Source organism: Prinia subflava, chromosome Z, assembly GCF_021018805.1.
Source record: "Prinia subflava isolate CZ2003 ecotype Zambia chromosome Z, Cam_Psub_1.2, whole genome shotgun sequence".
Taxonomy (NCBI): domain Eukaryota; kingdom Metazoa; phylum Chordata; class Aves; order Passeriformes; family Cisticolidae; genus Prinia; species Prinia subflava.
The window spans coordinates 94,523,693-94,549,106 of record NC_086283.1 but is presented as its reverse complement, the minus strand read 5'-3'; the positions used below and the strand labels follow the sequence as shown (position 1 = coordinate 94,549,106).

The following is a 25,414-nucleotide window of genomic DNA, read 5'->3' as shown; positions in this document are numbered from 1 at the left end:
ACCTGCGAGCCGCGCACAGCGACAGCATGGGGGGCGGCGCGGGGGGCGGGGGCGGCGGCGGAGGAGGAGGAGGAGGAGGAGAGAAGGAGGAGAAAAGACCGGAGGAGGAAAGACAGGCGGCAGAGAAGAGGAGGCGGCAGAGAAGAGGAGGAGGCAGGACAGTGGGAGGAAGGACCGGCTTTGCTCCCGCGACCGCTCCTGCGACCGCTGCCGCGCCGCCCTCTCGCTGCCCTCTCGCCGCCCGCGGGCGCCGCGCTCCGCCGCTGCGCATCCGCTTCCGCCGCCCCCGCCGCGCCCGCGTCCCTGGTGTCTGGCAGCCGGCGGCAGCGCGGACTCGCCGCATCTCGCACGGTAAGGGCGATGCTCGTCCCCTCGGCGAGCGCAGCTCCGCGGGGGCGGGAAGGCTGCGCCCCGCTGCAGCGCAGCCCCCGCTCCGCGCAGCTCGGGGCCGGTGCGGCCGCGGTCCGAGCGGTGCCGGAGGGGCCCGGCCGCGGGCGGTGCGGAGTTGTCCTTGCGGCCCGAGCGAGCGGACCCGGGCCTGGGAGGGAGCGGGAGTGGGCGTGGGGCGGGAGCGCGGCCCGGCCCGGCCGGTGGGACCCGCGCTGTCCCCGGCGGGGCGCGGACAGGGGACCCCAGAGCTCGCGTCTGTGCATCCCCGGCCGGTGCATCCCCGGCCGGTGCATCCCCGGCCGGTGCATCCCCGGCCGGTGCATCCTCGGCCGGTGCATCCTCGGCCGGTGCATCCTCGGCCGGTGCATCCTCGGCCGGTGCATCCTCGGCCGGTGCATCCTCGGCCGGTGCATCCTCGGCCGGTGCATCCTCGGCCGGTGCATCCTCGGCCGGTGGCCTTCCCGGTTTCCCCGTTTCCACGACGGGATTTGCCTGGTGTGGATTTGGCCGCACACCGGTTTGCTCGCGGGTTGTGGAGAGAAAATAACGTAGCGGGAGCTGGTCCTGATCATTTAATGCTGTATTTTTAATGCTGTTCATTTAATGCTGTATTTTAAACCTGCTCTGCTTGGAGAACTGGATACGGTTGTGCCCTCTTAAATCAAAATGATTTTAGGAAAAATAACTTGAAAAGTTGTGACTAAAATTGTCCCCCAAGTTATATAACTCCCGGCTGATGCTGAATGGAAATCAGACTGAGCCAGTAGTGTCACTAATCACAAGTATGCCCTGAGGTCATGGTGTTCCATTTCTTTGTCCAAAGTGACAATAAACTGCTCAGAGCACCATGTCACACCATGAGAACACCTTTTATGAAAGGATAACACCGTGTCACATCAAAGAACACCTTTTATTAAAGCATAATAGCATGTCACACCAGAGAACATCTTTTATGAAAGGATAACGCCGTGTCACACCATAGAACATCTTCTATTGAAGGATAACACCGTGCATGTCACACTGTAGAGCACCTTTTATCAAAGGATAACACTTTGTGTGTCACACCATGGAACATCTTTTGTCAAAGGACAACACCGTATCAGACCAAAGAACATCTTTTATGAAAGGGTAACACCAAGTCATATCATAAACCAGCTTCTACTGAAGTGTATTTCTTGACGTCCTTATATTTACCACAATGCCTTTTTAATTGGTTTTGACTTTAGCACATGCTCCTACTTGCAAGTGTACATGTGAATAAAGTGCAAACCATAAAAAAACCAAACCTATAAATGAAAAATAACTTGCTAAATTATTTTAGCCTTGGTGAACTTTTCTTCCAGGAATGAATTGGAGGAAATATATTCTTGTTTGCTGATAGCTAGACTACATGATTGTAGCAGTTTTCCCTGCTAAAATTCACTACTTTTTTCAAGGCTTTGTGTTATTGGGCTTTCTGGTGAAAGATTAGGTTTTATGTATTGTGTGTACTTCTTACTGAGGTTACTAGGACGCTGGAATACTGTAGGGATTCATTTTTCTGAAATAAGAGATTCTGTTGTTTTTAAGATATAACAGAAAACAATTTCAACATGTCATCAGTCAAGCGCTTGGTTTATGCAGTCATCCATTTCTTGAGAGAACAGAGTCAGATGGATACTTTCACTCCAGATGAACAAGAAAGCTTGGAAGGTAAGTGGTAAAGGTGTTTTCATATATTTTTATTTACACGTATATATACATATATATGCGTGTGTGTATATATATAATATCTACATAGGTGGTATTTATACCTACATAAATATAAATAATATATACCATATATAATGTATATATTATTAATGGTAATATATACCATATTTATACCTACATAAATTCCTTTATGTATAGTATCACAGAAAGTAACTGAAGTGACATAAATGAAACTGCCACTAAATATTACCTGCAAATAAAATCATGATCCTAATGTTTCTGAGATTATTAAGGGATCTCCTGTTTAAATAGTATTATAAATCTACAAATGTGTAGTGCCTTAATTTGAGCAACAGGTACTTTAAATCACATTAGTTGCAGAGGTCTTTCCCAACCTGAACAATCCTGCGATTCTAAGTTAAGCAGTGCTGTAATACAGACACTGGTATGACTTATGTATGTGTACCACAAATTTCTGCTGTTTCTTCCTCTCTTTTATGTTTGGTTTCTTTCTGCATTTTGTATCTGTTAGTAGCTTTGCTGGTTGCAGAGGAAGTAAGACAATTACTATATTGATTTTGGTTTATGAGAAGAACGGTTTCCTACTTTCAAGGATTCTATGTTATTTGTGAGGAAAAACACATCCTAAGAAAATAAGATAAATGCTTTGCATTTCTTTTTCACTTCAGTACTGGCTCCAAAGAGTATGTGGTAGTGAATATTTTCAGTATTGTATATCTTCTATTATACATACAAGTTCATTTGTCTGTGACATAGTCTCTCTGTATTTTTCTATTGACAGATACTCAATAGGTCTTTGGAACCTTGTAGTATTTGATGTTCTCCTTTACACTGCTCTTACTCCTTTTCCCTAATTCCTGGAGGCTTCACTTCAGTGGTTTCAGAATGTGGAATTGAGAGAAGACTTAAGTCTTAGCACTGCAGTAAATTTTTCATAGTATTTTTTAAAAGATCTCTCTACTGTTTCAAGCAGTTTTTGGTTGTGTCTGTCAGCCAGAGGAGGAATTTGGAGGGGGAAGTCTAGGACCAGCAGTGCAGTTGATCACTGAGTTCTGTGAAATCTTAGGCATGGAGAGACTGTGGTGAGATGCAAAGCATGTCCTGCTTCTCAGAGGCATAAATTACAAGATAAACCTGGGGTGTGCTTCCTGCTGTTATCTGTTTGTTGTCCAGTGTAGTTGTTCACAAAAGAAAACAAGAAAGAAAGCTTTTTGTCATTATATTCAAAGGATAGTCCCAAAGGAATAAAAGCCAAAAGATAAGGTTTTACATCAGAATCTGGAGCATTTTGTACATTTGAAAAATGTCAACAGATTTAACCTACATCAGATTATGATGTTCATCTGATGAAAGAAAACAGTGTGGAAATCATATATAATGAGAGATGAAGAGATTTACTTTTGTTTTTATAATGAAACTGGTAAACATTGGGTTACGGTTGAAAATTTACCTGCTAACATCTGTCTTTGAACAGCCTTAGCTAACGTGTATATGAAAGAACCAATTTTAAGAATCAGTTTTCTAAGTAAAAAATATTACAAAACCTCAGCTGTGCTTAAAAGCCAATGCAAAATTTACCATTTTAATACAGATCTGAAATCCTATTTTTAGATTTGTGCTCTGCCACAAGCATGGTACCATATGCTATGTGTTAGAGGATAAGAGGTGGGCATTCTGAAAAACAGACTCATTTTAGTTGTGCAAAATATCTTTAGTGCATATAAAGTAGCAATAGCCAAGTCTTACTCACAGAAGTGTTTAATGTTAGGTGGAACCTAAGGGATGAAAAGAATTGCCTGGTAGTTTTTGTTGGTACCTTATGTACCTACTTGGTGTCTCTGAAAAGACAAAACACTGTATCATGTGCCAAGAAGTAATTCAAACAGTTCCCATTTCCCATAAAACAATAAAAAAAAAGAGATAGAACATCACAAAAAAAAATTGAGCCTGTATAAAATACTATTCTAGGATATATTCATACTCAATACTCAAAGATAAACTGCCTACTGCATGTTTGAATTATATAGAAATATTAATGAGAGTGTAAATTTCTTTAAGGATTTTTGTATTTGCTTGATGAATAAAAATGCCTTATTTTGAGAAAGCAGAGCAATTGCAAGGTAGACCAGAGAAATATATTCCCCTAGCATCTAGAGCAGTGATACAGATCCCTGGTGGTTAGTGCTCAACTCTTTTGTATGAACTAGAAACTTCCCTTCTTCCAAGTTACATTTTAGATTGTGTTTAAACTGCAGTTATTTCACTTTCCTGTTTACAGGGTGGGGTTTTTTTTCTGTCACTCTCTCTTTCTTCTTTTCTATAGTACCTATTTCTGTGGGATGAAAGCAAAAACTCTCTACAACATGCACAAGGCTGTGGTTTTCTTCTTGCTTCCATAATTGATATACCACAACTATTTTCTCTAAGGCAGTGTTTCCAAAACAGGAAGGCAGTGGATGCATGTAATACTTGACATGGGTAAGGTTATGTGCAAGATGAAGCAAGATGACAGCAAGTCCTGAGGGAGCCTCAGCAGCCCAATTAATGCTCATTATTCAGCCTGCACATTGGCTGTGATGCCTTTGTGCTGCTGGGTGATGCAAACTTGTGTTTGGACAGCAAACATGCTGGCACTGAGGATACTGAGCTGGGTTCCAGCCTGGCCAGGTGCTGGTGGTGTCAGGGAGTGGGGGTTTGTGTGAGCCCCAGCTGTTCACCAGGGAAGGGCTTTCCACGGTGGCCACTTCAAGCTTCAGCCACGTCTAGGTGGATGATGGTAGAGCTAATGGGAGAACAGAGAACTTTGGCCTTTGATACCAGACATATGAAAAATCTTAGCCTGAATGGCTCAGATGGTGCATCAAGTCCTTCCCTGATAATATTGAGCTTGCAGCATTTGACAGCGCCTCACTTTGGTAAATGGGATAGCAAGGTGCTGGCAATCTGGCCTCCCGAGAAACTTTTCAGGCAAAACACAAGTTTCCTCTCCTTTGGCTTTACTGGAGTAAAGTGTAGCATTAAAACAGGGTAGTAACTGGCCTTGTCACAGCTTACTATATTTTGTGATTTGAAAATGTTTCTGTTTAACAATGTTTACTTCTATGTGGGTTTCTTTTGTTGGCTTGCATTTAGCCCGTGGTTATTCTAACTTACTGATTCATCCTATAAGAGGTCCTAATTTTGTTATATCTGTGATAAATAGAAGGATTATAAATTCCATTTTCCACTTAAAGGAGAAATATGTGAATTCATAGCACCAACTAATTATTTGAGAAAAATACTGAGTACTAATAATACTATCAGAAAAACTTTGTTTACGGATAATTTGCACTGCTGCATTTTGTGAAACTCTTCTATATCATAGAGATTTGGTGTCATAGATTTGACACCTTGAGAAACATAAGGGATGGGGTTGTATTTTGAATTTATGCAAAACTACAAATGAGGAGAGGAATTCAGAAAAGGGAGTGCCTTTCAGTAAAAATAAACTGGCAGGGAAAATTAGTAAGTAAATATTACAGGTGGTTTCCTATTAAGTAATATAAGGAAAAATGATATGTGTTATTTCACTGATTTTATAATTGGCCTGGTAATAAAAACTACTATTAAGGGCTTATATATATTTCAAAATTCAGCATAATCTGTGTTTATAAGAATTAAGTTTTTCACATAGCAGGAGACAAAGGAGTTTAACCCAAATCCCACAGTGCTCTTACTGGGTGATTTAGGAACTGGTCAATTGTTTATAGATTATAGGAGTAAATTGTATGCATATTTAGCAGTGCATTCCATTGTTACATGTTATCAACTTTAACTTTGTGTCATGCTATACTGTTTGTAAGAAAATTCTATTGTATAATTTTTTAAAAAAATTACATCTACTAGGTTTTATTATCTGTTTTACAAATCCCTTCCCCTCCACTCCCTTCCTGCCAGCTGTGACATAGCAGATAAAAACTAGCCTTACTGTTGTTAACCTTCAGTGATTTTCCTTTTCTAATTTTGAATCAGTTTCATTTTTTCATCAATTGATTTTCATCAATTTGTTCAGTTTCATTGTAATGCAAATAATAATTCAAATTATATTTATTATACTAACATTGGATTGAGGGTAAGCTTAAATACTAAGAATCTGTTTTTACTGATACTTAATTTGAATTCAGATACTCCTGTTTGTCTATAATCTGTGTTAAAACAGCTATTTTTCTGTTCAAGCTAGGCTTTACAAAGACCCTTCTTTTTTCCTCCTCAGTTTTCAGTCTGAAACATTTAGATGATACACATTAATAAAAAACATTGTACTAGGGTCTGAGATTATAGGGAAAATAATAATATAATTTGCAATAGTACAGTAACTGTGTGTGTGTATATATATATTTATGTATGTATATAGACAGAATTGTATACAGTAATTGTCACTAATCTTTTGTCTAAAACTATAAGCATATTTAAAACTTCAGCTAGGGATATGGCTCTACATTTTTAGGTTTACTGTGAATGTATTTGCATTAATGCAGGTTTGGGAGGGCCATTTAATTCTTACACACACAGAACACGGGAAAGGATATTGCAGATATATTTTTATAGGATAAAGCTTTATGATTAATACAGCATTTGATTAATAAAGTATCTTCAAATAAATATATTTTATTCCAAAAAAAGATCAGAGTCATAAGTAACTTTTTTTAAATTCTGTGCCATAAAGATGAGCCATTTTCTTCCAGCTGTTATGGAACACAAATATATGCCAGCTGTGTGCTTTGAGGTGGGGTGTGTGACACATGGACATTCATAGTTGTATTATGAGTTGTGGTTTTGTTAAATCACTATATTTTTATATTTAAAGAAAAACTTTAAAAGACTGAAAGAACTGAAATTAAATTTTAAATTGGTTTAAATATAATGGCTAAATTATGTGGACTGTGTATATCTTAGATCTTTTTCAGCAAGCTTTTCTGTGGGGATCAGGTAGCCTCTCTTTATTTTTTGATATGTTCCAAAGAGCTGCTTTTACTAGCTGAATAAGGAAATGAGTCACAGCTTTATAAATAAATTAGTGAAGTTATGCTTCTATTGAGAAACTGGTGATTTATGTTATTAATTTTTTTTCCTGTAAGTTGCAATTCAGTGTCTGGAGACCGTGTTTAAGATTACCCTGGAAGATACTCATCTTGCATCCTCACAGCATTTGATAGAAATGTTCACAAATTCTATTCAAAAGGTAAGAATTTAATTTAGATTCTAGAGTTACTCTGCCGATATGTACTAAGGTTTCATATTGTATACACAATATTAAAGTGTATAGGTCAAAATGATGTGAAAACTTAAGGAAAATATGAAGAAGCCTACATTTCCATAAAAGCTAGTATAATGTGAATCTTTGGGGGCAGTGGGAGGAATTAATTTCAGCTAGGCAAGGAAAATTCCATATAGAAAAAGAGTGGATGCCTCATTCTCACTTGAAGTTTTTAGTTCTTCATTTAAGCATTTTGCAATTCCCAGAGATAAATGCCTGATGTCATTCGTAGTTTGCTGATGTTTCTCACTTCTTTCTGGAAGGTTTTTTAATAAAATCAAGGCTTATATATTAAAGGAAACAATCTTGGGGTTTTTCCCATACAGAATGAGATGCTGCCTCTCTCACGTTCCTTACCAGAAGGCGTTGTAAAGGCTGATCAACTGAAGGATGAAGGTTCGTAATAAAAATAGAAATAAATTGCCTTATGCATTTATTATATTTTTGCATTATTGTGGGTAGTGATAGTGTAGCAGCTGGGTACCATACAACCCACAAAAAAACTTCAGCTTATAGATTGTCTGGTGACTGCCGTGTTGTAGAGGATTAGGTGATTTGTTCCATCCAGGAGCAAAGGAAGTAATGTTTATTCTTTTCCTGGCTCTGGAGGTTGCTTAAAATCTAAGGGATAACATGTGAAGTTGGAAACATTCCTAAGCAGCAGAAGCTTTAAGGAATGAACAGCTATCGTTTGGCTGTCTGTGCATGGAATTGTTACACAAGTTTCACTTTTATTGAAATGGGTATGTGATGTCAAACATTGGTAAAAAACTGACTCAACAGAAGACAATGGAAAAATTCTTGTGAACTTACTAGGGTTAATATGTCACATACGTGAAATTATTTGCTTTATAAAAATTGCAGAAAAGCCAGTTGTTTATTTTCCCTTTGGCAGCTGTTACTGTGAGGAAAAGCAGCTGTACCATAGAAGTCACTAATACTGCTTAAGAAGGATTCCATGTTATTTCCCCTCAAAAAGAAGGGGAGGGGAATGGAAAAAAGCATGTAGCACTGATAACTATTATGAATTGTTATGCATTGATGCTTTCTGAATCACATTGTTTATGACCTGTTAGATTTTAGGTAGTTGAGTTTTATAGGAAAAATAAGTAAACTTCTAATTGCATGGCAGATGTAATCCTCTCAAAATTTCCATAATAATGTGCAAGAAGTCCTACTGTTTTTCAAAATGAATTCCATGTCTCTCTTACCTTAAAACTGGTCATCTGTAATCATAAATGCAGTCCACTGCTAGCTCTGAAAGGGAATTTTCCTAATTGTTGGAGTTGCTCAATAGCTCTTTAATTCTGAGAATGAGAATTCAAACATGGTTAGGTCACAAAAATGTGTACATCAGTTGTAACCTGCCTGCTGTGCATGCTGTCTTTTGTTTTGCTGTTACTGCCAACTCATGGAAAGTGAAGAATACCTCTAGGTCTCACTATGGTCATGGAACTGGGGGAATAGTCAACACTTTGCAGGTGTGGGTGTCACAGCTGTTTTAGATTTATGACTTCAGTCTTGATATCGTTCAGTCCACAAGGGTCTGTGAAGCAGACTGAGGAAATTAAATTAGTGTGAGCCGTGTGTTTAGTCCTTGTGTAGTTATACCAAAGTAATTTCACAGCTCTACTGAAAAAAATTGGAAGGGTCTAAACTTTAGCAAAGGACCAACTGAACTGCTTGAAATGCCTCTGGTAATTTCCCATAATAGAGTTAGAACTTAGTGTCCTGCTTTCTCTGTTGTTCTGATTCTCTACATGTTCACACACATATTATCTATCACTACTATCATGTTTTTCAGTTATGTGTATTTTCTAGCCTGAGTTAGGAAATAAATCAGATAACTTACGGAAGTCTATTTGATGTGTATCTTCTATAAAATCATAATTCTATAAATGTGATTTCCTAATTTCTACCTGTATGCCCTTACCAACAGAATAACTTCCCTCATGTTTGTGGCCATCAGCCTGCTCTTCCTCTTGTCTCAAAACAGCTCTAATATTTGTAGAAATTGGCTAATGAATAGCAAAGCAAAATCAGGGAGCTGAATTTTCTTTCTTGGTAGCCAGGAGGTAATATACCCTTCAATACCTGAACTACTCTCAATACTTGAATTTACTTGCCTAACCTTGTATATCATTTGACACTTTGGCTTAGGGTAAGATATGTAAGAGCACAGATTATATGCAGGTTTATACAGTGTAATGGTGTCCTGATCGTGTTTTATTACACAGGATAATTATAACAATAGGTAGTACTTTCAGTATAGAGGACACGTGTTCAAAAGTATAACCATTTGTGTATTTTTTTTTGTCCTAAGGATTTCGTATGATGTTAAAATAAAATAATATAGCTGCTTTTCCTTATCTCAGCAGAGTTCGTAGATCTAGCTGTTTTTCTGTTTTCCTTTAGCAAGGTTGCAGCTGGAGAGAGAGATAACAAGAAGGCTATGCACTGATGCTATCTCCAACTCAGCCTTGTACCCTGGGTCATCTTCAGACCACTATCAGAAATTCTAACGTTGATAGTCATTGATGGTATTTTTGTTTTAAAGGAACGCTAACTGCTGCAATCTTGCTGAGTGCAGCTAAGTTGCAAGGCTTCTTTGTCTGACAGCATAATTTAGTGTACAGATCTTTACCTTAGAACAAAGGAAACAGTGCGTGAACAGTGGGCCTCTAGAAACAAGAAAGATACTGTTACATTCTGTGTGTATTTTGAAGGTATACATGCAAGTACAGTTTGTTTGACTCCTCACTGGAAGGGACAGCTTACTGTAATTACAGTCTAGTACAGCACTGTGAGAGGATCTGATTTTGTACTACTTTGATGATACTTTGTTACTTAAATTTGGTTTTGTTCACTAAGCTCTCTGTGTACACAATTAAATGCAAGTACAGTTGTTTGATTCAGTGCAAGCACTGAGGACTTGCTCCACAATCTTGCATTCTCTCAGAGATAAACTGTTGCACTGACCGAACTTTCCTAGCCTTTGCTTACGCAGTTACCTACATCAGTAGTAACTTATTGACCTATCCCTTGACTTGTTTATTTTAGGAGAAGGTTTAAATATCTGGCTGAAATACAAGAAGTCAGTGGAAGTCTGTAACTTTCCTGACAATTTCTTGGCATTTCTAGGAAATCAAGGCTTCCGTACAATCCAGCTGGCCAAAAATTGATAGTAGCAGGATCACAGACAAGGTTGGGCACTCTGAACTAGGATTTTTTACTACTGTGACATCAGGAAAGACAGAAACTTCCAGGACTGGCTTGTGTTGGGGACAAAAGAATGCATAAGGTGTCCTTGGCTCTGAAAGACCTTAGTCCAGAATTTTCCATCCATACAGAAGTTATATAAATTTTTCTGGGTGTTTCTTCCTGTGGACTTAAAACATATGAAATGTGAACGTTTGTTACAGAGCAGAAGTTCTAAGCTTCCTTGGTGAGAAATTTTACTTCCAAATCCTTTCAGATTGCTTGTGCTATTTGTACTTTGCATTATATTAATGAGTTAATTATGCAGTATCATAAAAATGGGGCTTACATGCTTAGTTTTACTTTTGTTTGATTTTTTTAATGTTATTTAGATAGTTACAAGCAAGTTGTTGAGATATAAGAAAATTAGATTAAAATATTGACAAAGCATATTGGGCTTACAAAGGTAGTTAAGACTGATGAGCCTATATTAGAGTGGAACTGCAATTACAATGACACTTCTCAGTGAAGTGATCTTTCCTTAACAGCAGAAACTAGCTGGGAAGTCTGAAATATCAAAATAAAAAGAGGAAGGTTTCTGTGATGTACTGCAATGTATATAAGAAACTTCACAGATATAGTGGATTTTTATTCCATGACTTTTCTGTTTAAAAGAGTGTATCTCAAAAATGCAGTCATAACTTACTTATACAGATGCTATAAGGTAGCTGCTCTGTTTCTTTCGTACAGAGCTGTCTCATCTAACTACATACTGTCTCATCTAATTACTTAAGAGCTTTTTATAATTTATTTCAGGTAATAACCATATGAAGGAAGAAAATTATGATGCTGCAGTGGATTGTTACACTAGGGCTATAGAACTGGATCCAAACAATGCAGTCTATTACTGCAACAGGTAAAATCAAAACGATACACACCTTTCATCCCTGGACTTTGTCAACATTATTTTAAAGATAAATTGTGAAGTAGGTCAAAGTAACATGAGGCTAGAAACTCCATTATTTAGAAATTGATTGTTAGATTTGTAAAATTAGAGTGAAAGTGAGCTCATTCAGCATCTCTGTATCAGTTAAAATGGCCTTTAAAATTACTTAACAACTTTCCAGATCAGGTACTGTGTGTGTCAGGTTGTCTATATTAAATCATAACATAAGCTGTGATTTCCAGCCTGCTGAGAGTAGTCAAAGCCTTTTTCTCTGATGTTCTAGTGACTCAGCTGTTCTCTCTACCTTCTCGAGTATTAGCTAACTCTGGCAAAAAAAATCATCAATGCAGGAATACCATTTTGGAGCTCTCAAGCATTTTGTAAATGCTCAGTGTTTTCATGTGTGACCTGTTGAAAAATAACAATGCTGCTGTTACAGGTTTCTTATCTAATCTGTTCTTTACCGTCATGAATGAAGAAGACATAGTGATTTGGCAACAGATAAGCTTGGAAGGGCATGTTAACCTGGTCATAGCTGCCTGCTCTTGGGGAACACTGCCTGGAAGACCAGCCCAAGAGCAAAGGCAGTCTTGATTTTAGGCCCTAATGGGATGAGCCCACCTCTAGAGTGCCCCCATTATTAATTTAAGGATGTGGGATATATTAAGTACTGTCACCCTGGCCTTGTGGAACTATACCCACTGGATTACACTGTTCTTGAAACTCTGCATCCATTGCTCCAGAGTTTAGTTAATGATAAATAAAAATGAAAGATTCCGTGTTTAAAGGCAAGTTTAAAGAGAAAGGAAATTACGCAGTTTCCTAACATTTTATGAATTTAGGTTGGCAGTTCTAAAGTGTAGATCATCTGTATTCCTTGTGAAAACTGATCCTGAGTCACTTTACATACAAAATGGAAATATCAGACCAAATTCAAAAGCTTCCCAAAATCACTGGAAGTTCCCTCAGTAGGGGCTGAAATATCAAAGTTGTAACTAGCAAGAGCACAAACAATTTTTGTGTTGCATCACATACCACATTTGTGAGAACCAAAATGAATCTTGATGTCAGTCAGTATTGTATGTAATTATTTAAAAGAAAACAGGAGTTGTTTGGAGTTTTGTGGATGATAGAGTATTTCAATAAGTATATACTTTATTCTTGTCTTAGTTTGTTTGGGAGCCATGGGGACATGCTGCATTCAGTGGGATTACTTTTTATTCCCAGCAGTGCAAAAAAGAGTGGGCTGATATGCCCTCAGAATTTTAACTGGCCATGTAAGTCTTCTTATGAACATGGAAAAATGTTTTCTGTTCAAACACATGTGAGAACAAGCATTGCCCCCAGCTTTTATTTATAAATCTTCTCTGGCATCTGTGGAGTTGGACAACTGTTAAACAGCCCAAAATAGATATGTAGTCCCATTCAGAAGACATTTTAATCCAAGTCAGAAAAACCCATGCAACTTGGAGCTAATCCAGAGGAGAAAGGATTCTTAATAAAAAAGAGATATGCTTTATGCAACAAAAATATTGTAATTTCTACAATATTTTTTTAACCAAGGAAGAATAAATGAGAGTGGCTTGAGACCTTTCAAACTGGTGAAGTTTTGATTATTAATCTGTTTCAAGGTCCTTTTTAATTTGGTCAAGTCTTTAACCTTATTATATTAATATCTGCAACATTTAGTATTTCACCAGTATAGAGATGCAACTGTAATTTAGCAATGCAGGAGTTATTGAGAAATGTTATTGTGATTTATCTACAAGCTTGAGTTGACTTCTAAAAACCTGAGTGGGGAAAAATCACAGAATTACTTTGAATGGCTGTAAAATTATACTTCTTGCTGGAAAACACCAATTGTATTAAATATTTCTCCTTAAACCATGATTTTATATAAATTACTACTTGGCAGTTTCACTTCTTGTAGTAGGTTTTATGATTTATTTTGTGTGTAGTGATATGCTAGATCTTAGTTCCTTAGAATTTTTTGTCCTTTGTGTCCTCAGAGGTGAGTGCATGTTCTCCAAATCCATAGTCTAGGAATGCATTTGGGCACATACTTAGCTCATAACGTTGTCCTACTTCATTAAAGCAAGTTAAAAATAGCCTAAGTAGTTAATGAAAAACTCAGTAAGATTAAATAAATCACAAACATGTGAATATCTAGGCTTGGGGTTTGGTTGTTTTGTTTTGGGTTTGTTTGGTTTGGGTTGGTTTCAGGTTTTTGCGCATTTTTTGGTTGGTTGGTTGATAGTTTGGTTGGGTTTTTTGACAAAGCTTCATTTCCTTACCATCTTTCTCTTAGGGCTGCTGCTCAAAGTAAGCTCAACAACTTCAGGGAAGCAATAAAGGACTGTGAGAGTGCCATAGCAATAGATCCAAAGTACAGCAAAGCATATGGAAGAATGGGGTAAGCTAACAGAAATATGAATAAACACTGAATATCCGTGTATATATCACCATAGATTTTCTGAAATATGTGGAGCCAGATTGTTTTATTCACTTACAGCACATTGTTGTGTAAGTATAGCCATTTTCTGAAGATGACCCTATTAGACTGTCAGCTCTTTTTAATGTGGTTGATTATCAGCATTTTCATCAGATTTCATCAGTTTGCAGGTTTTTTTCTATTTATCAACTTGCTGGATTTAGTTTAGGAAGTAATGATGGGGTTTTTTTACCTCCTAACTAGTTACAAGTAATCAAAATGCTGCTGTTGGAACACTGAATCTGTTAATGATGCTTTTATAGTACAGCATTGTGACTTCACACTAGCAGGAATAAAGCCTTAATTTTTCTGTTCAGTAGCTCTTTGGAAGCAGATATTTTAGGAAGAATAAGCTGTGTCTCTTTGGCAGGTTTTCTCAGCAATGTCTGAGGGATTAACTGTATAGCCTGTTGAGGGTGGCTTTAAGTGTTACCTAAAAACAATGTCAGGAATGCTCTAACAGGCTGCTGGTTCTTCCAAAACGTCTATCTTTGCATTTTCAATAATCAACCACATTGTGGTAGTGAACTTTATGCTGCATATATCTTTTGAGGTTATATTTATACCAGTAAATTTAAAAATGCTTGGGATTATTTGTTGAGTCAGTTGGCACAAAATGGTTCATGTCCATGTTATTAAAATTTAGTCTGCAATATGGAGTGGCCACATCCAAACCACCTATGGCTAAACTGCGTTGGTCTGTGTTAAATTCTGAACCATGCCCTGAAACTGAGTATGATCATTCTTGTTGGCCTGAAACAAAACCATACAGAGAACATTTATTTTAAGATAAAATTGGTGGAATTCTATCACTCAAAATCTTTCCTTAATACAGTTCATTTTACTAATACCAACCTAGACTAAGGAGCTTTTGAAAGGATGAATTAATTTCAAAATTTTAGGTTGAATTGGTTGTTGAATTGGTTTTGTTTCATTTAATCTCTCCTTAGATTGTTTCTTCATATAGCACAATCCAAGCTCCCTTGGTTTCATTGATATGGAGGGATGTTAGAGGCTGTTTAATTGGAGATTGGAGGTTATTTTATAGTTTTAGATGTACCACCAATGTTTCTTTGATACACACTGAAAGTGGGACCATTCTCAGGCAGTCAAGCTTCTCTTTATTTTACTGTCTGGTTGTTTTAATAGAGGACATATTTTGAGCTACACACCATTTCTTAACCCAGCAGATGAGTAAACATTTGGCACAGGCCACTTGAGGAAACTGTGTTTGTTTAGTCACAAGTGAAAATTCCACCCCCACGCCCCCAGTGTAGAAAACACCTTCTCAACAAAAAGATCTTATGAAAAAGATATGCTCGCTGTATGCATTATGGAGACATATCAGTTTTTCTCAGAATTTGAGTGATGTTCTTCATATGTCACATAAGGATGCAGAAATGCCACAAATATACAGAGATGGGAGCCATTTTAAAGTGGGAATGTCAGTTAAAGGTGGTATTCCCAGCATGATCCTGAAAGACCACTTGTCTGGGTAGGGGTGTCAGGAAAAAAATTGTCTGCTGTTCTGACTTGTACTGTGCTCCAAGAAACTTTCTCTATAAAATACTTCTTCTGTAAAAAGCATTATTGCATCACAGCAATTATAGATTGCATTTCTTGTCTGGCTAGAAGCTATTTTGGCAAGTTAATGGGCCAAAGGGGAGACTGTTTTTTATGGGGATAAATGAGTTAAGAGAAAAAACACTAATATTATGTGGGTTCCTCCAGGAGCAATATTGGAAATTCCTAGAATTTCATACTCTTACTGAGAATGATGACAATCATGGATGTATCTAAAACACTGAACTTGCTTGCATGAGATGAAAGACCAAGTTCTGTTAGTGGGCATAAGCAAAGGTTTATCAACCCAGGCTGTGTAGCTCAGCAGCAGAAGGTGAACTGAAGTACTAAATAGTTGAATATGGGTTACACAAATCTTCTACAAAATGTGGAAAAAGATCAATTTAGATTTTTGACCAGTATAAACTGAAAATACAGCAGCAGATAGAATTGAAACTGCAACCAGATGGACTTCTGGAATAGTTCAAAGAAAGATGATATTTTAAATATAGTAGATAATCAAATTTGAAAACAAATACTGCTTAAAAGTAGTAGGCCTATTCTGTGCTCTCATGAGCTGCTGGAGCAGAGTCTTTTTCAAAACATTAAGTACACTTCCCTGATACAAGGGTTTCTTACAGCATTTTGCAGATGTTACTACTATGCTGTATAAACCATTTGTCAAGTTGTTGAAGTACAAGATCTGAAAGGAGAATCTTTACAATTGATCCTGAGACAAACATGTATTATGCTGCAATTTGTAGATCCAGTATTTTGAAATAATTATAACAATGCTAATAATAGAAATAATTTTTATATGAATGTATAAAGACAACAATATAATTATCAAACACCTTCTATATTCAAATATTTAATATAGGATTACATTTAAAGTATATGATTATATATATATGTATATATATTAAAAAATAAATCATGTATTTGTAGGTCCAGTTTCTTAACATTGCATAACTTATATTAAGAGTATCTTTGCCCTACTTACTCATGGAAGTTTCTAAATAATCTCTTTGGTCAAAAGAACTGGAAAAAACACTTAGAGCTTATGCAAAAAGTCACAGATGCTGGATCCAGCTTGTGCTCTTAAAGTGACTAAGTCCCTAGATGATACCAAGGAGTTTTTAATGAAACTTGCAGATATATGCAACAGACAATGCAAGATGTGTTCTTGAGGGATCCTCTTTTCTGCAAAAACAACTGCTTATACTAAACAGTAGTACCACAATGGCATAACCTGTTTTAATTAAGTGGTCAAGCTAAAAATCAGTTGTGAGATAATGTTTTACTTAGAAGAGAAAATGTATCATTAGCTTTTGATGATCATTTATATTCTAACCAGGATTTCTTTATTTCACATTAGGTTGGCTCTGACTTCAGTGAATAAATACGAAGAAGCAGTTACCAGTTATCAAAAAGCACTGGATCTTGATCCAGAGAATGACTCTTACAAGTCAAATTTGAAAATAGCAGAACAGAAACTGAGAGACATGTCCAGTCCTGTAAGTTTGCTTTGTATCTATTTATTTACAATAGTTTTAACTGGGATTTTGTAGGAAACTTAGCTTCAATTGCAATTTATTTGTAGACTGGAACTGGACTCAGTTTTGACATGGCAAGCTTGATAAACAATCCTGCCTTCATTAGTATGGTGAGTATATCTCAAGGTTTGCATGATCCCATTTTAAAAACTGAACTTTTGAGAACAACTGTTACTCAATATCACAAGCAATTTTAATGATTATCATTATAGCAATGGTTTTATTACACTGAATTTCAACTTTTCTACATCCATTTACACTCGAAACATGAAGTGCAGCATGTATCTCAAATAATGCATGTCTTATTTCCAGTTGATTATCTATTACTTATAGAAAAGAACACATACAGGTTAGCTATGTTGTTTTTATGTATGATATGACAGTAAAGCTCTTGTCAACAGCATGATGAAAGTTTCTTCGGTTCTCCACAGAGCAATTAACAATGACACAAGGACTAAAGTAACTCTCCTTCGGGAGAACTACCCGAGACCTTTCTGTTATTACTCTTTCAAATTATCCCTAACAACATTAAGAGTTCAAAAAATGAATATAAATAGCATATAGTGCATTCTTTTACATTCAGTACAACAAACTGTGTATTTCTCCCTTAGTATTCTTTCTTTTCCACACGGCTTTCTTAGCTAAATGGAATTAATTAACTTTGTAGAATGGAATTTGGAGAAAATCCCCACAAAAACAACCCCCAAACTTATTTCCTTTAAGAAAGCAATTAAAACTTTACAGGCCCTCTGGTAGCTTCACTGGAACAGCACATTTCAACCAATGCTTTTGTGTGGAAGTGTGCTACATTCAAGAGAGATCCATACGTCTGGCTTGATAACATGGTCCAAATAATAGAGACAGTAGGCAAGGAAGGAAAGGGGGAGCAAGTTCTCTGATGGCATTCATGATTAAATAGCCCTGGAACTCTGTGTACTACTTCACTGGCCTCATGACGTACCTACGACAACCTGTGTCTGTTTAGAATCAATGATGTATGGAGCTGGCTTTGGGGAAAGGACCTTTTACATTGTTTCCAGAAGGCGCCTGGTGAAGTAGATAAAACACCGGGCCTTTATCCAGGAATGAATGAGTTATTTTCCCAAGGTGTAGTTGGTTTTTTTTGTTAAGGTAAAAAACTGTCTCGCTGTCTGACCTTGATAAAATTGCTTGTGGCCTCAGGTTTTGGCCCCTAAACCAGATAACGCTTATTACTGAGCACAGAACTGACCTGCATGTGACATTTTATATCTAACTATTAACTAGAGAAAAAAGTTGATTTACTTTTGAGTTATCTATATATGACAATATATTGATCAATAAAATGAATATTGGATATATCTGATTTTTGTAGTATCTTTAATAAGAGAGGTAAGAGGTACATACTATGTTTTTTGTACTGGTGGTGCATTTATACAGGCACTGATTTCTGTAGGAATTACATTACTAACGTTGAAAAATCACATGATTTTTCTTATAGTATTAGTCCATAGACACCCTTACACTATACAAATGCAAAATAATTTTAGAGGTATCTAATGAATGAGAAATTTAAATAGCCTTATGTTTACCACAAAATAAGAAGATACGCAATTACCAGAGAAGCTATATATTACCACAAAACCATGCTACAAAGTAAGTCCACACTCTGGTTTCATCCAAAATATTTTGTGGCCCACAATCTTAACTTTTAATTCCTGGTACTAATAATAGTTGCAAAATTAATTTATCTAGGCTGAGAAGCAAAAAAATACAAACTTTTGTCTGACAAGTTCAGCAGACAACGTTTGTCCTTGCGATTCTTCAATGTTTTGTTTGTTTAGTTTTCTGGTACTGGGTTTTTAATGTTACATGGCTTGTCATATTTTTCATGTCTTGAATCTGTAACTGCTACTTTTTATTTAACACATAACAAATTGTATCAGCTTCATTTCCATGAAATACATTGCTGTTGTGATTCCTTTTGCTCTGCATGTAAACTTAATTTTGTAATAAAACAGAATGTAGCATGTGAGTTTTTTCCCCATGTTTTTCTCAGTGATAGCCAAGTAGTAAATGTTTTATAATTCCAGCTGTATGTTGTCTATTCTAGGCAGCAAGCTTAATGCAAAATCCTCAGATTCAACAACTGTAAGTATTAAAACAGGGTACCATTAAAACAAATGCCTTTAGACATTTGAATTAATAAAAGCTGTATAGTACTTACAGCTGTATTTTTGAAATGTAGATATATTACTGAAAATGTAATTTTATTGCATACTGTAGAAGTATAGTTTCTTCTCCTTAAAACTTAGTTCCTCTGAGCAATTCAAAAAAGAACTGGGGCTTGTTGCTTACAGTAAAGTTCCCTACACGGCCCAATACCAACACTGTGCTAACTGTTCCAGGATGTCAGGGATGATGTCAAATGCCATTGGGGGCCCTGCCGCTGGCGTTGGTGGCCTTTCGGATTTGTCCAGCCTGATCCACGCGTAAGTAAGAACTGCACAGTTTTAACTGTCACATTTGTACTAGGATAACTGTACAACATCTGTTTAAAAGGGTCCAGTGTGAAGTGAATTATACTGTAGTCTAGTCCCACTATTTGTTATTAAAACCAAGAACTTGAAGACTTATTTTCCAGCACCCTGTTTGTTTGCTGCATACATTTCCATGAACTGTAATGACTGAACTGCTGTGTGCTCAGCTTCACTTTTTGGTACTCATATGTTGTTTTTTACTAATGCCACTTAGTAGAAACATCCCTTTACATCTTTTAAGTACTCCTATATGTGCTTTCAAATTGTGTGGATAAATTTGCTACCTGGTATCTCAGATACTAGTTAGGAAAGCTACCGACTTACTTAGCACAAGTCAAACCAATTTCTGCTCTGACATCCCTCCATTTAGATAAGGAATGTTTCAGGGAACTCAGGATAATGAAGAACACCTTTACAAAAACCAGGACCCAAGGCTTTTATACTATAATGATGATACCCATCTGGAAGGGTCAGCACAAAAAACATGCCATTTGCTTATACGCCAAGATCTCTTATAGGGCATACAATTTTACTTTATTTCAGCATTCTAGACAATTCCAAACTATTTTTAAGTTTCACCTCTTCAGGGCAAAAGTAATTTATGATTTACATCACAGACAGAAATGCCTCACTGCAAAAATCTAGGGCTGTTTTCACAAAAAATGTGTACTACACAGACATCCATAAAAATGTAGCTTTCCTTCAATCTGCACTGTAGTTTGAAGGAGTCTTTATAGTTTGCTACTTGCACAAAATGTAGAAGTAACAGAGAGGACAAGCTAGCCTTTCATGAAGTCATATGTTTTACATATTTGTTTTCTATTAGTAAACAAGTATTATGCTTCTCCTATACATTGAATTAGTCTTCCCTATTAATTTAACTCTTAAGCTATAACTGTTACAGATAGTTCTGTTATTACTTCAGTCATGCAAGATATAAAAATTTGATAGTATGTTTGCTTTCAACTAATGACATCTTGTTCACAAGTACAAGTCGGCAGCTGCATACTCTATTTCTGGAACCATTAACATAAGGTAGCATGCCAACTCTAAGGGTAGTTACTTTGAACAGTTAAGAGTGGATCCTCTCAAAAAGAAGGGAAGAAATCACTGGAGCAGATGTGTTATTTTACCATAAAAGGTAATGTATTTTGTTAGGTGACACTTTTCTCCTCCATGTTATCAAGCAGAAATAATTGTGCCAAAGAAAGAAAATAAATTCATGGTGATGAATCTGTTTGGAAACGTTCAACCAGATAAATTCGTAATACTGCAAATACCTTAAGACTGTAAATCGAGATATCTTTAATCTTAATGTAAGGCACCTTTCAGCTGTATTGGGATATCCTGTTTTCTTACAAATGTTGCTTTCACTTGCTGATTTCATTTCACTTAAAACTGTTCAACACAGGGGGCAGCAGTTTGCACAGCAGATACAGCAGCAGAATCCTGAGCTCATAGAGCAACTGAGAAATCATATCCGGAGCAGATATTTGAGTGGCAGCACTGAAGAACATTCCTGACTTCAAGGAGTCATGTGAATTGGAATCATATATAACCCCAAAATGCATACCATAGTTAGTAGCAAAAGCACCATTGTAACTCTTCTGCTTGAATAGAAGACAGAAAATTCTTTGTGTGTGTTTGCAAACAAGAATAAATCTGGTAAACAGATCTCTTGCACATAACTTGGAACATAGCATTTATGTATAGTTACTCCTCTGAAAATTAATACACTGAATAGGTGATTTATTAAAATCCCCAAGTCCAAGTCATTTGAGTATGTGCATCAGATTGACCTCTGGGGCTACTGAGTGGGGAGGAGTTTTGTAGTGTGCTGATCTTGCCCAACAGCTACTTCTAAAATGCAAGTGTAAAAGACATGTTACTCATATGGCGTGAATTATGACAGCTGTACTCCTTTAAACAGCACTGAAATACTGAAATAATAGACTCATCTGATGTGCCCTTTTATAATGAGCATTAAGTAGTGTTGGAGTATAGTGTACTTAAAATTCATGCTGGAAAAGTCTGTTTCCTTAATGCTGTGGAGGAGCCTTCATGAGTAACAGGAGATTATTTTTCAACTTCATTGGGCATAAGAGAGGGAGGTGACTGCATATGAAGGAGTATCACACATTGGAGAATGTGTGGAGATAGAGAAGACAATAATTCTGTGTAGGATAATGCACAGAAATAAAAATGGAACTTGTCTTGGGAAAGGAAAGAGAAGTTGTAGGCTTTTCTACTGCCATGTATACCCTCACATCAGGATGGTAGCCCTGGAGGTCAGAATTATGGCACTATGTTCCTAGGCATGGCAAGCTGTATTACATTCCGTATGTATGCAGTATTTAATATAAACTTAAAATTCTTAACTGTAATAAGCTAAAACTGAGCCTGTGACTGTACAAATAACTAGTACTGAAAATCTTAAAAAATAACTGCCTTAGAAGGATTCTTTTTTATTCTTGTGTGATAAATCACTGGCTTAAACAATTGGGGATTTTTTTTAATTACACATATCTATCTAAAATAATGGTTATATAGTCAAGGTAAAGATTTTTTGACTCTATAGTATTTGTTTCTTGCTCAGTTAATATTACTCTTGCAAGATTGCTGCTCTTCTGTATGTCTAGTATGTTAACTTTTTTTACTCTGCTTACTGTTCACACTGCTTTCTGATATGAAGTACACTTGTTCTTAGCCCAGGGAGGTTCTCAACACACTTTCCTCTTTGTATATCTAAACTAATTTAAGGAGCCTGCTTTGATTTCTTAGACAAAGTGATCTCTCATGGCCAGTTAGTCTGGAGGAGGTATGTGGAGGAGTAACAATAAACTCCCAAATGGAGGAATATACGGGAACTCTTGAACTCTTGAACTTTATATCCAATTGATTTTGTGCTCATAAAAGACCTCCTCCAGCAGAAGCAAATGCAAAATTTAGGGCTAAGCAATATACTTGATTCTAACAAATTATAGTTGTGCATCTCTGGTATAAATCTTACCCTACTAAACCAGACAGAAAAATGCAGTTGGATCCAAGCAGAAATTAAAGGAATTGGAGAGAACACAAATCTAGGAAATCCATATTACCATATGTTGAATAAAGAGGTAAAGCTTAATAGATAAACAGTTTGAAGACATTTCATACTTTATTGAATAGCGTGCCTATATACAGCATTGAAATGTTTTTTAAAATTCTCTCTAAGTTGGTATAGCTGCTTTCTTCAGGCTGTAGAGATACTTAAGCTTTACATTAAATACATTTTTAAGTAACAGCTTCTGACTCAGCATCTGATGACAAGAAAGCAAATCCCTAAAGGGATTTTTTTTAGAGGTAGCTCAAATCCTGAATTTAATCCATTCAAGGAAACTTACTAAATTCAATTACACTGAGCAAGACAGGGATACCATTTAGAAGGAAGATTTATGGACGCTCTGAGTGGGCTACAAAAGTGTACAGGTATTACTTGGAATAGTATGTATCCTGTTAAACTTCATAGTTCCTTTTAATTCTCATTCATATCTTCACCTACTCAAAATGTTTTTCACTAACTTTGATGGGGGAAACAAAAAATCCATGGTGGACTGGACAGGTCTGCCAATATCTCCCTAGAAACTCAAATTATTCTCACTTTGCAAAAGCAGTTCTCAAGCACTTTTCTGCTGTAAGGCAGTGTGCCAAGAATTTAATAAGAGTTCCTTAAGAACTACAAAATATGTTAATATCCAAAGATGGCAGAAGAAGCTGTGTACTTGTTCTGTCAAGTACAAGCTCCATAGCTTACTGGATTTATGGGAGAACAATCTCCAAGGTTAAATGGAATGAAGCATTGGTTAGTTATCTGAAAACTACTCTCAAAGTCATCTTCATGGAGTTGTAACTTTCATTTCACATGCTACAATATTGTTGTGTTTAGGTTTTACTTCAGATAACACATAGTATAGATTAAAACATTAACAGCATTAGCTAAGTCTTCAGGAATGTGCTACAACTGACTGGCACAATACTTTACTAGTAAACACTCTCTGTTTCTTGTGTATTAACAGAAGGGGCTTTATAGCCTAAACAAAAAACAGTGAAAACAGTAACAGGAGCTGTCATTACATGCTTTTCCACTGAAACCATGAACAGAGAGATCATTTATGCTAAAGTCTGCTTTTCTTTGAATTGCCTAGATTGTTTCAGTCATGCAACATGTCTTAATCACAGGGTGTGGAAGAAATCTTTTCTGTGTAGTAACTGCACTGTATCTTGCGCTAAAATTTTTCATCCTGCTAGATAAAGTGGTAAACCACAATCCCTGTAAATATTGCTTTAATATAAGGTCAGCTGCTGTTTATCGTTCAACTGAGCAAAGCCACATTTACACCTAATTGGTTTTGTATGATTACTGTTCCATCAGTGTATAAGTATAATAATTTGTTAGAGAAGAAATTATTTTGCAATCAATTGTAGACTCCTGTAACCTGCTTGCATGGGAGTATATTCTTCTAACTATGATCATAAAGACACCTAATGAAATGTTCAGCTTAGAAATTGTTTCAGTTGCACTCTTGGTTTTGTAACAAGTGCAAAGTAAAATCACTCATGCATACTGAGATAGAACTAGCTCTGTATCTTTGAGTAGATTGTTTCATGGCAACAGAAAGTCATACTGGCATAATGCAACGTGTCTACTGTTTCTGTATCTCTCCTACCTCTTACTGCCATGTGGTTACATCTTCTTCAATTTGTGTAGTTTAACTTGAAGATATATTATAAATAAAGTAATACACTTTTTTGTCTGTATAGCTGTGGTTTTCTGGTTTAATTTTTTATGTATCTCAAGTAACAGGTAAATTGCATTCTTTAAATACTTTATCACATAGGCAGGATACATTTCTAATATACTGTTTCCTGTATGGACGTAGTCCCGCAATACATGAAGCTGGTCCTAAATTTATCTAATATTTTAACACTGAATACTACACTTAAGATTTTATACATGGGCAACCTTAAGTAAAATAGTGTCAAAATTATTAAAGTTGCTAAGTGGCAACATGGTAGCTGAGAAATACAAGCTGCAGATTAGAGTCTTTAATAGTAGTTTACCTAGTGTTAAACTGGAAAGACAGCCACCATTTTATCTACTAAAAGGCTACCTCTGGGTTACCATAGATATTTCAGAGATTTCCAGTTTTTGTCAAAACAAAGCTAGGGAAGAGCACACTGTAGTGCTTGACCAGTGCTAGACTATCTTGCTTGACTTCTATCTGTATATGCTTTAGAGGACTTGATCTAAGACAGCAATGCAAGAATTTTTTTTCCCTTTTTTTCTTAAAAACCTATTAAAATGCCTCTGAGATGGAAGGAATAATTGGCACCACCTTATTTTAACAACAAAAAACTACCTGAGTTCTACTATTTTAGTTTTCAGTTCCCTACTAATTGGAAAATGACATGTCTGTTAACAGCATGTCATGTATTGCAGGGATGCAGAGCTCTGCTCATGACTGCAGATAATTGGGACAGATTTGCTGTATTGCTTCCTCTTCAAGACTGAGCCACAACCAACACAGTCTTTGGGTTATACTCCACTTCCTAGCTCCTGGTGCCTCAACAGTGCCAGCTGCACTCTTTCATCTCATGCCTTTTTCAGGTTTTATTTCCTTTCTGTACATGTACCATGCAAATATACTGCCAGGCCATGTACCCCATATTACATTTTTTGGATTTGGATTCCAGGAACTTGTC

The 25,414-nt window shown here is 36.7% G+C and overlaps 2 protein-coding genes across 4 annotated transcripts in view; one reads left to right on the top strand and one right to left on the bottom strand.

Annotated features, from left to right (window-relative positions):
- The window catches only part of NLN (neurolysin), a 37,208-nt gene extending 36,865 nt beyond the window's left edge, over positions 1 to 343 (bottom strand). The window contains exon 1 of the mRNA XM_063422737.1: positions 3 to 343. Within this exon, the coding sequence (XP_063278807.1) occupies positions 3 to 343 (341 nt within the window). The remainder of the gene's footprint in view (positions 1 to 2) is intronic.
- SGTB (small glutamine rich tetratricopeptide repeat co-chaperone beta) lies at positions 118 to 24,469 on the top strand. Of its 3 annotated transcripts, none has more exons than XM_063422742.1 (11): positions 118 to 351; positions 1,969 to 2,082; positions 7,221 to 7,324; positions 7,726 to 7,795; positions 11,414 to 11,513; positions 13,852 to 13,956; positions 16,976 to 17,114; positions 17,201 to 17,263; positions 19,246 to 19,283; positions 19,541 to 19,624; positions 21,084 to 24,469. In XM_063422742.1, exons 2-11 carry the CDS (start codon positions 1,983 to 1,985, stop codon positions 21,193 to 21,195), a joined length of 915 nt encoding a protein of 304 aa, XP_063278812.1. In that variant the 5' UTR covers positions 118 to 351; positions 1,969 to 1,982; the 3' UTR covers positions 21,196 to 24,469. The 3 variants fall into 3 exon arrangements, with proteins under 3 accessions (XP_063278812.1, XP_063278813.1, XP_063278811.1); XM_063422741.1 differs by having other exon boundaries at positions 120 to 351; positions 1,960 to 2,082; XM_063422743.1 differs by lacking the exon at positions 17,201 to 17,263 and having other exon boundaries at positions 119 to 351; positions 1,960 to 2,082.
- The last annotated feature ends 945 nt before the right edge of the window (positions 24,470 to 25,414 follow it).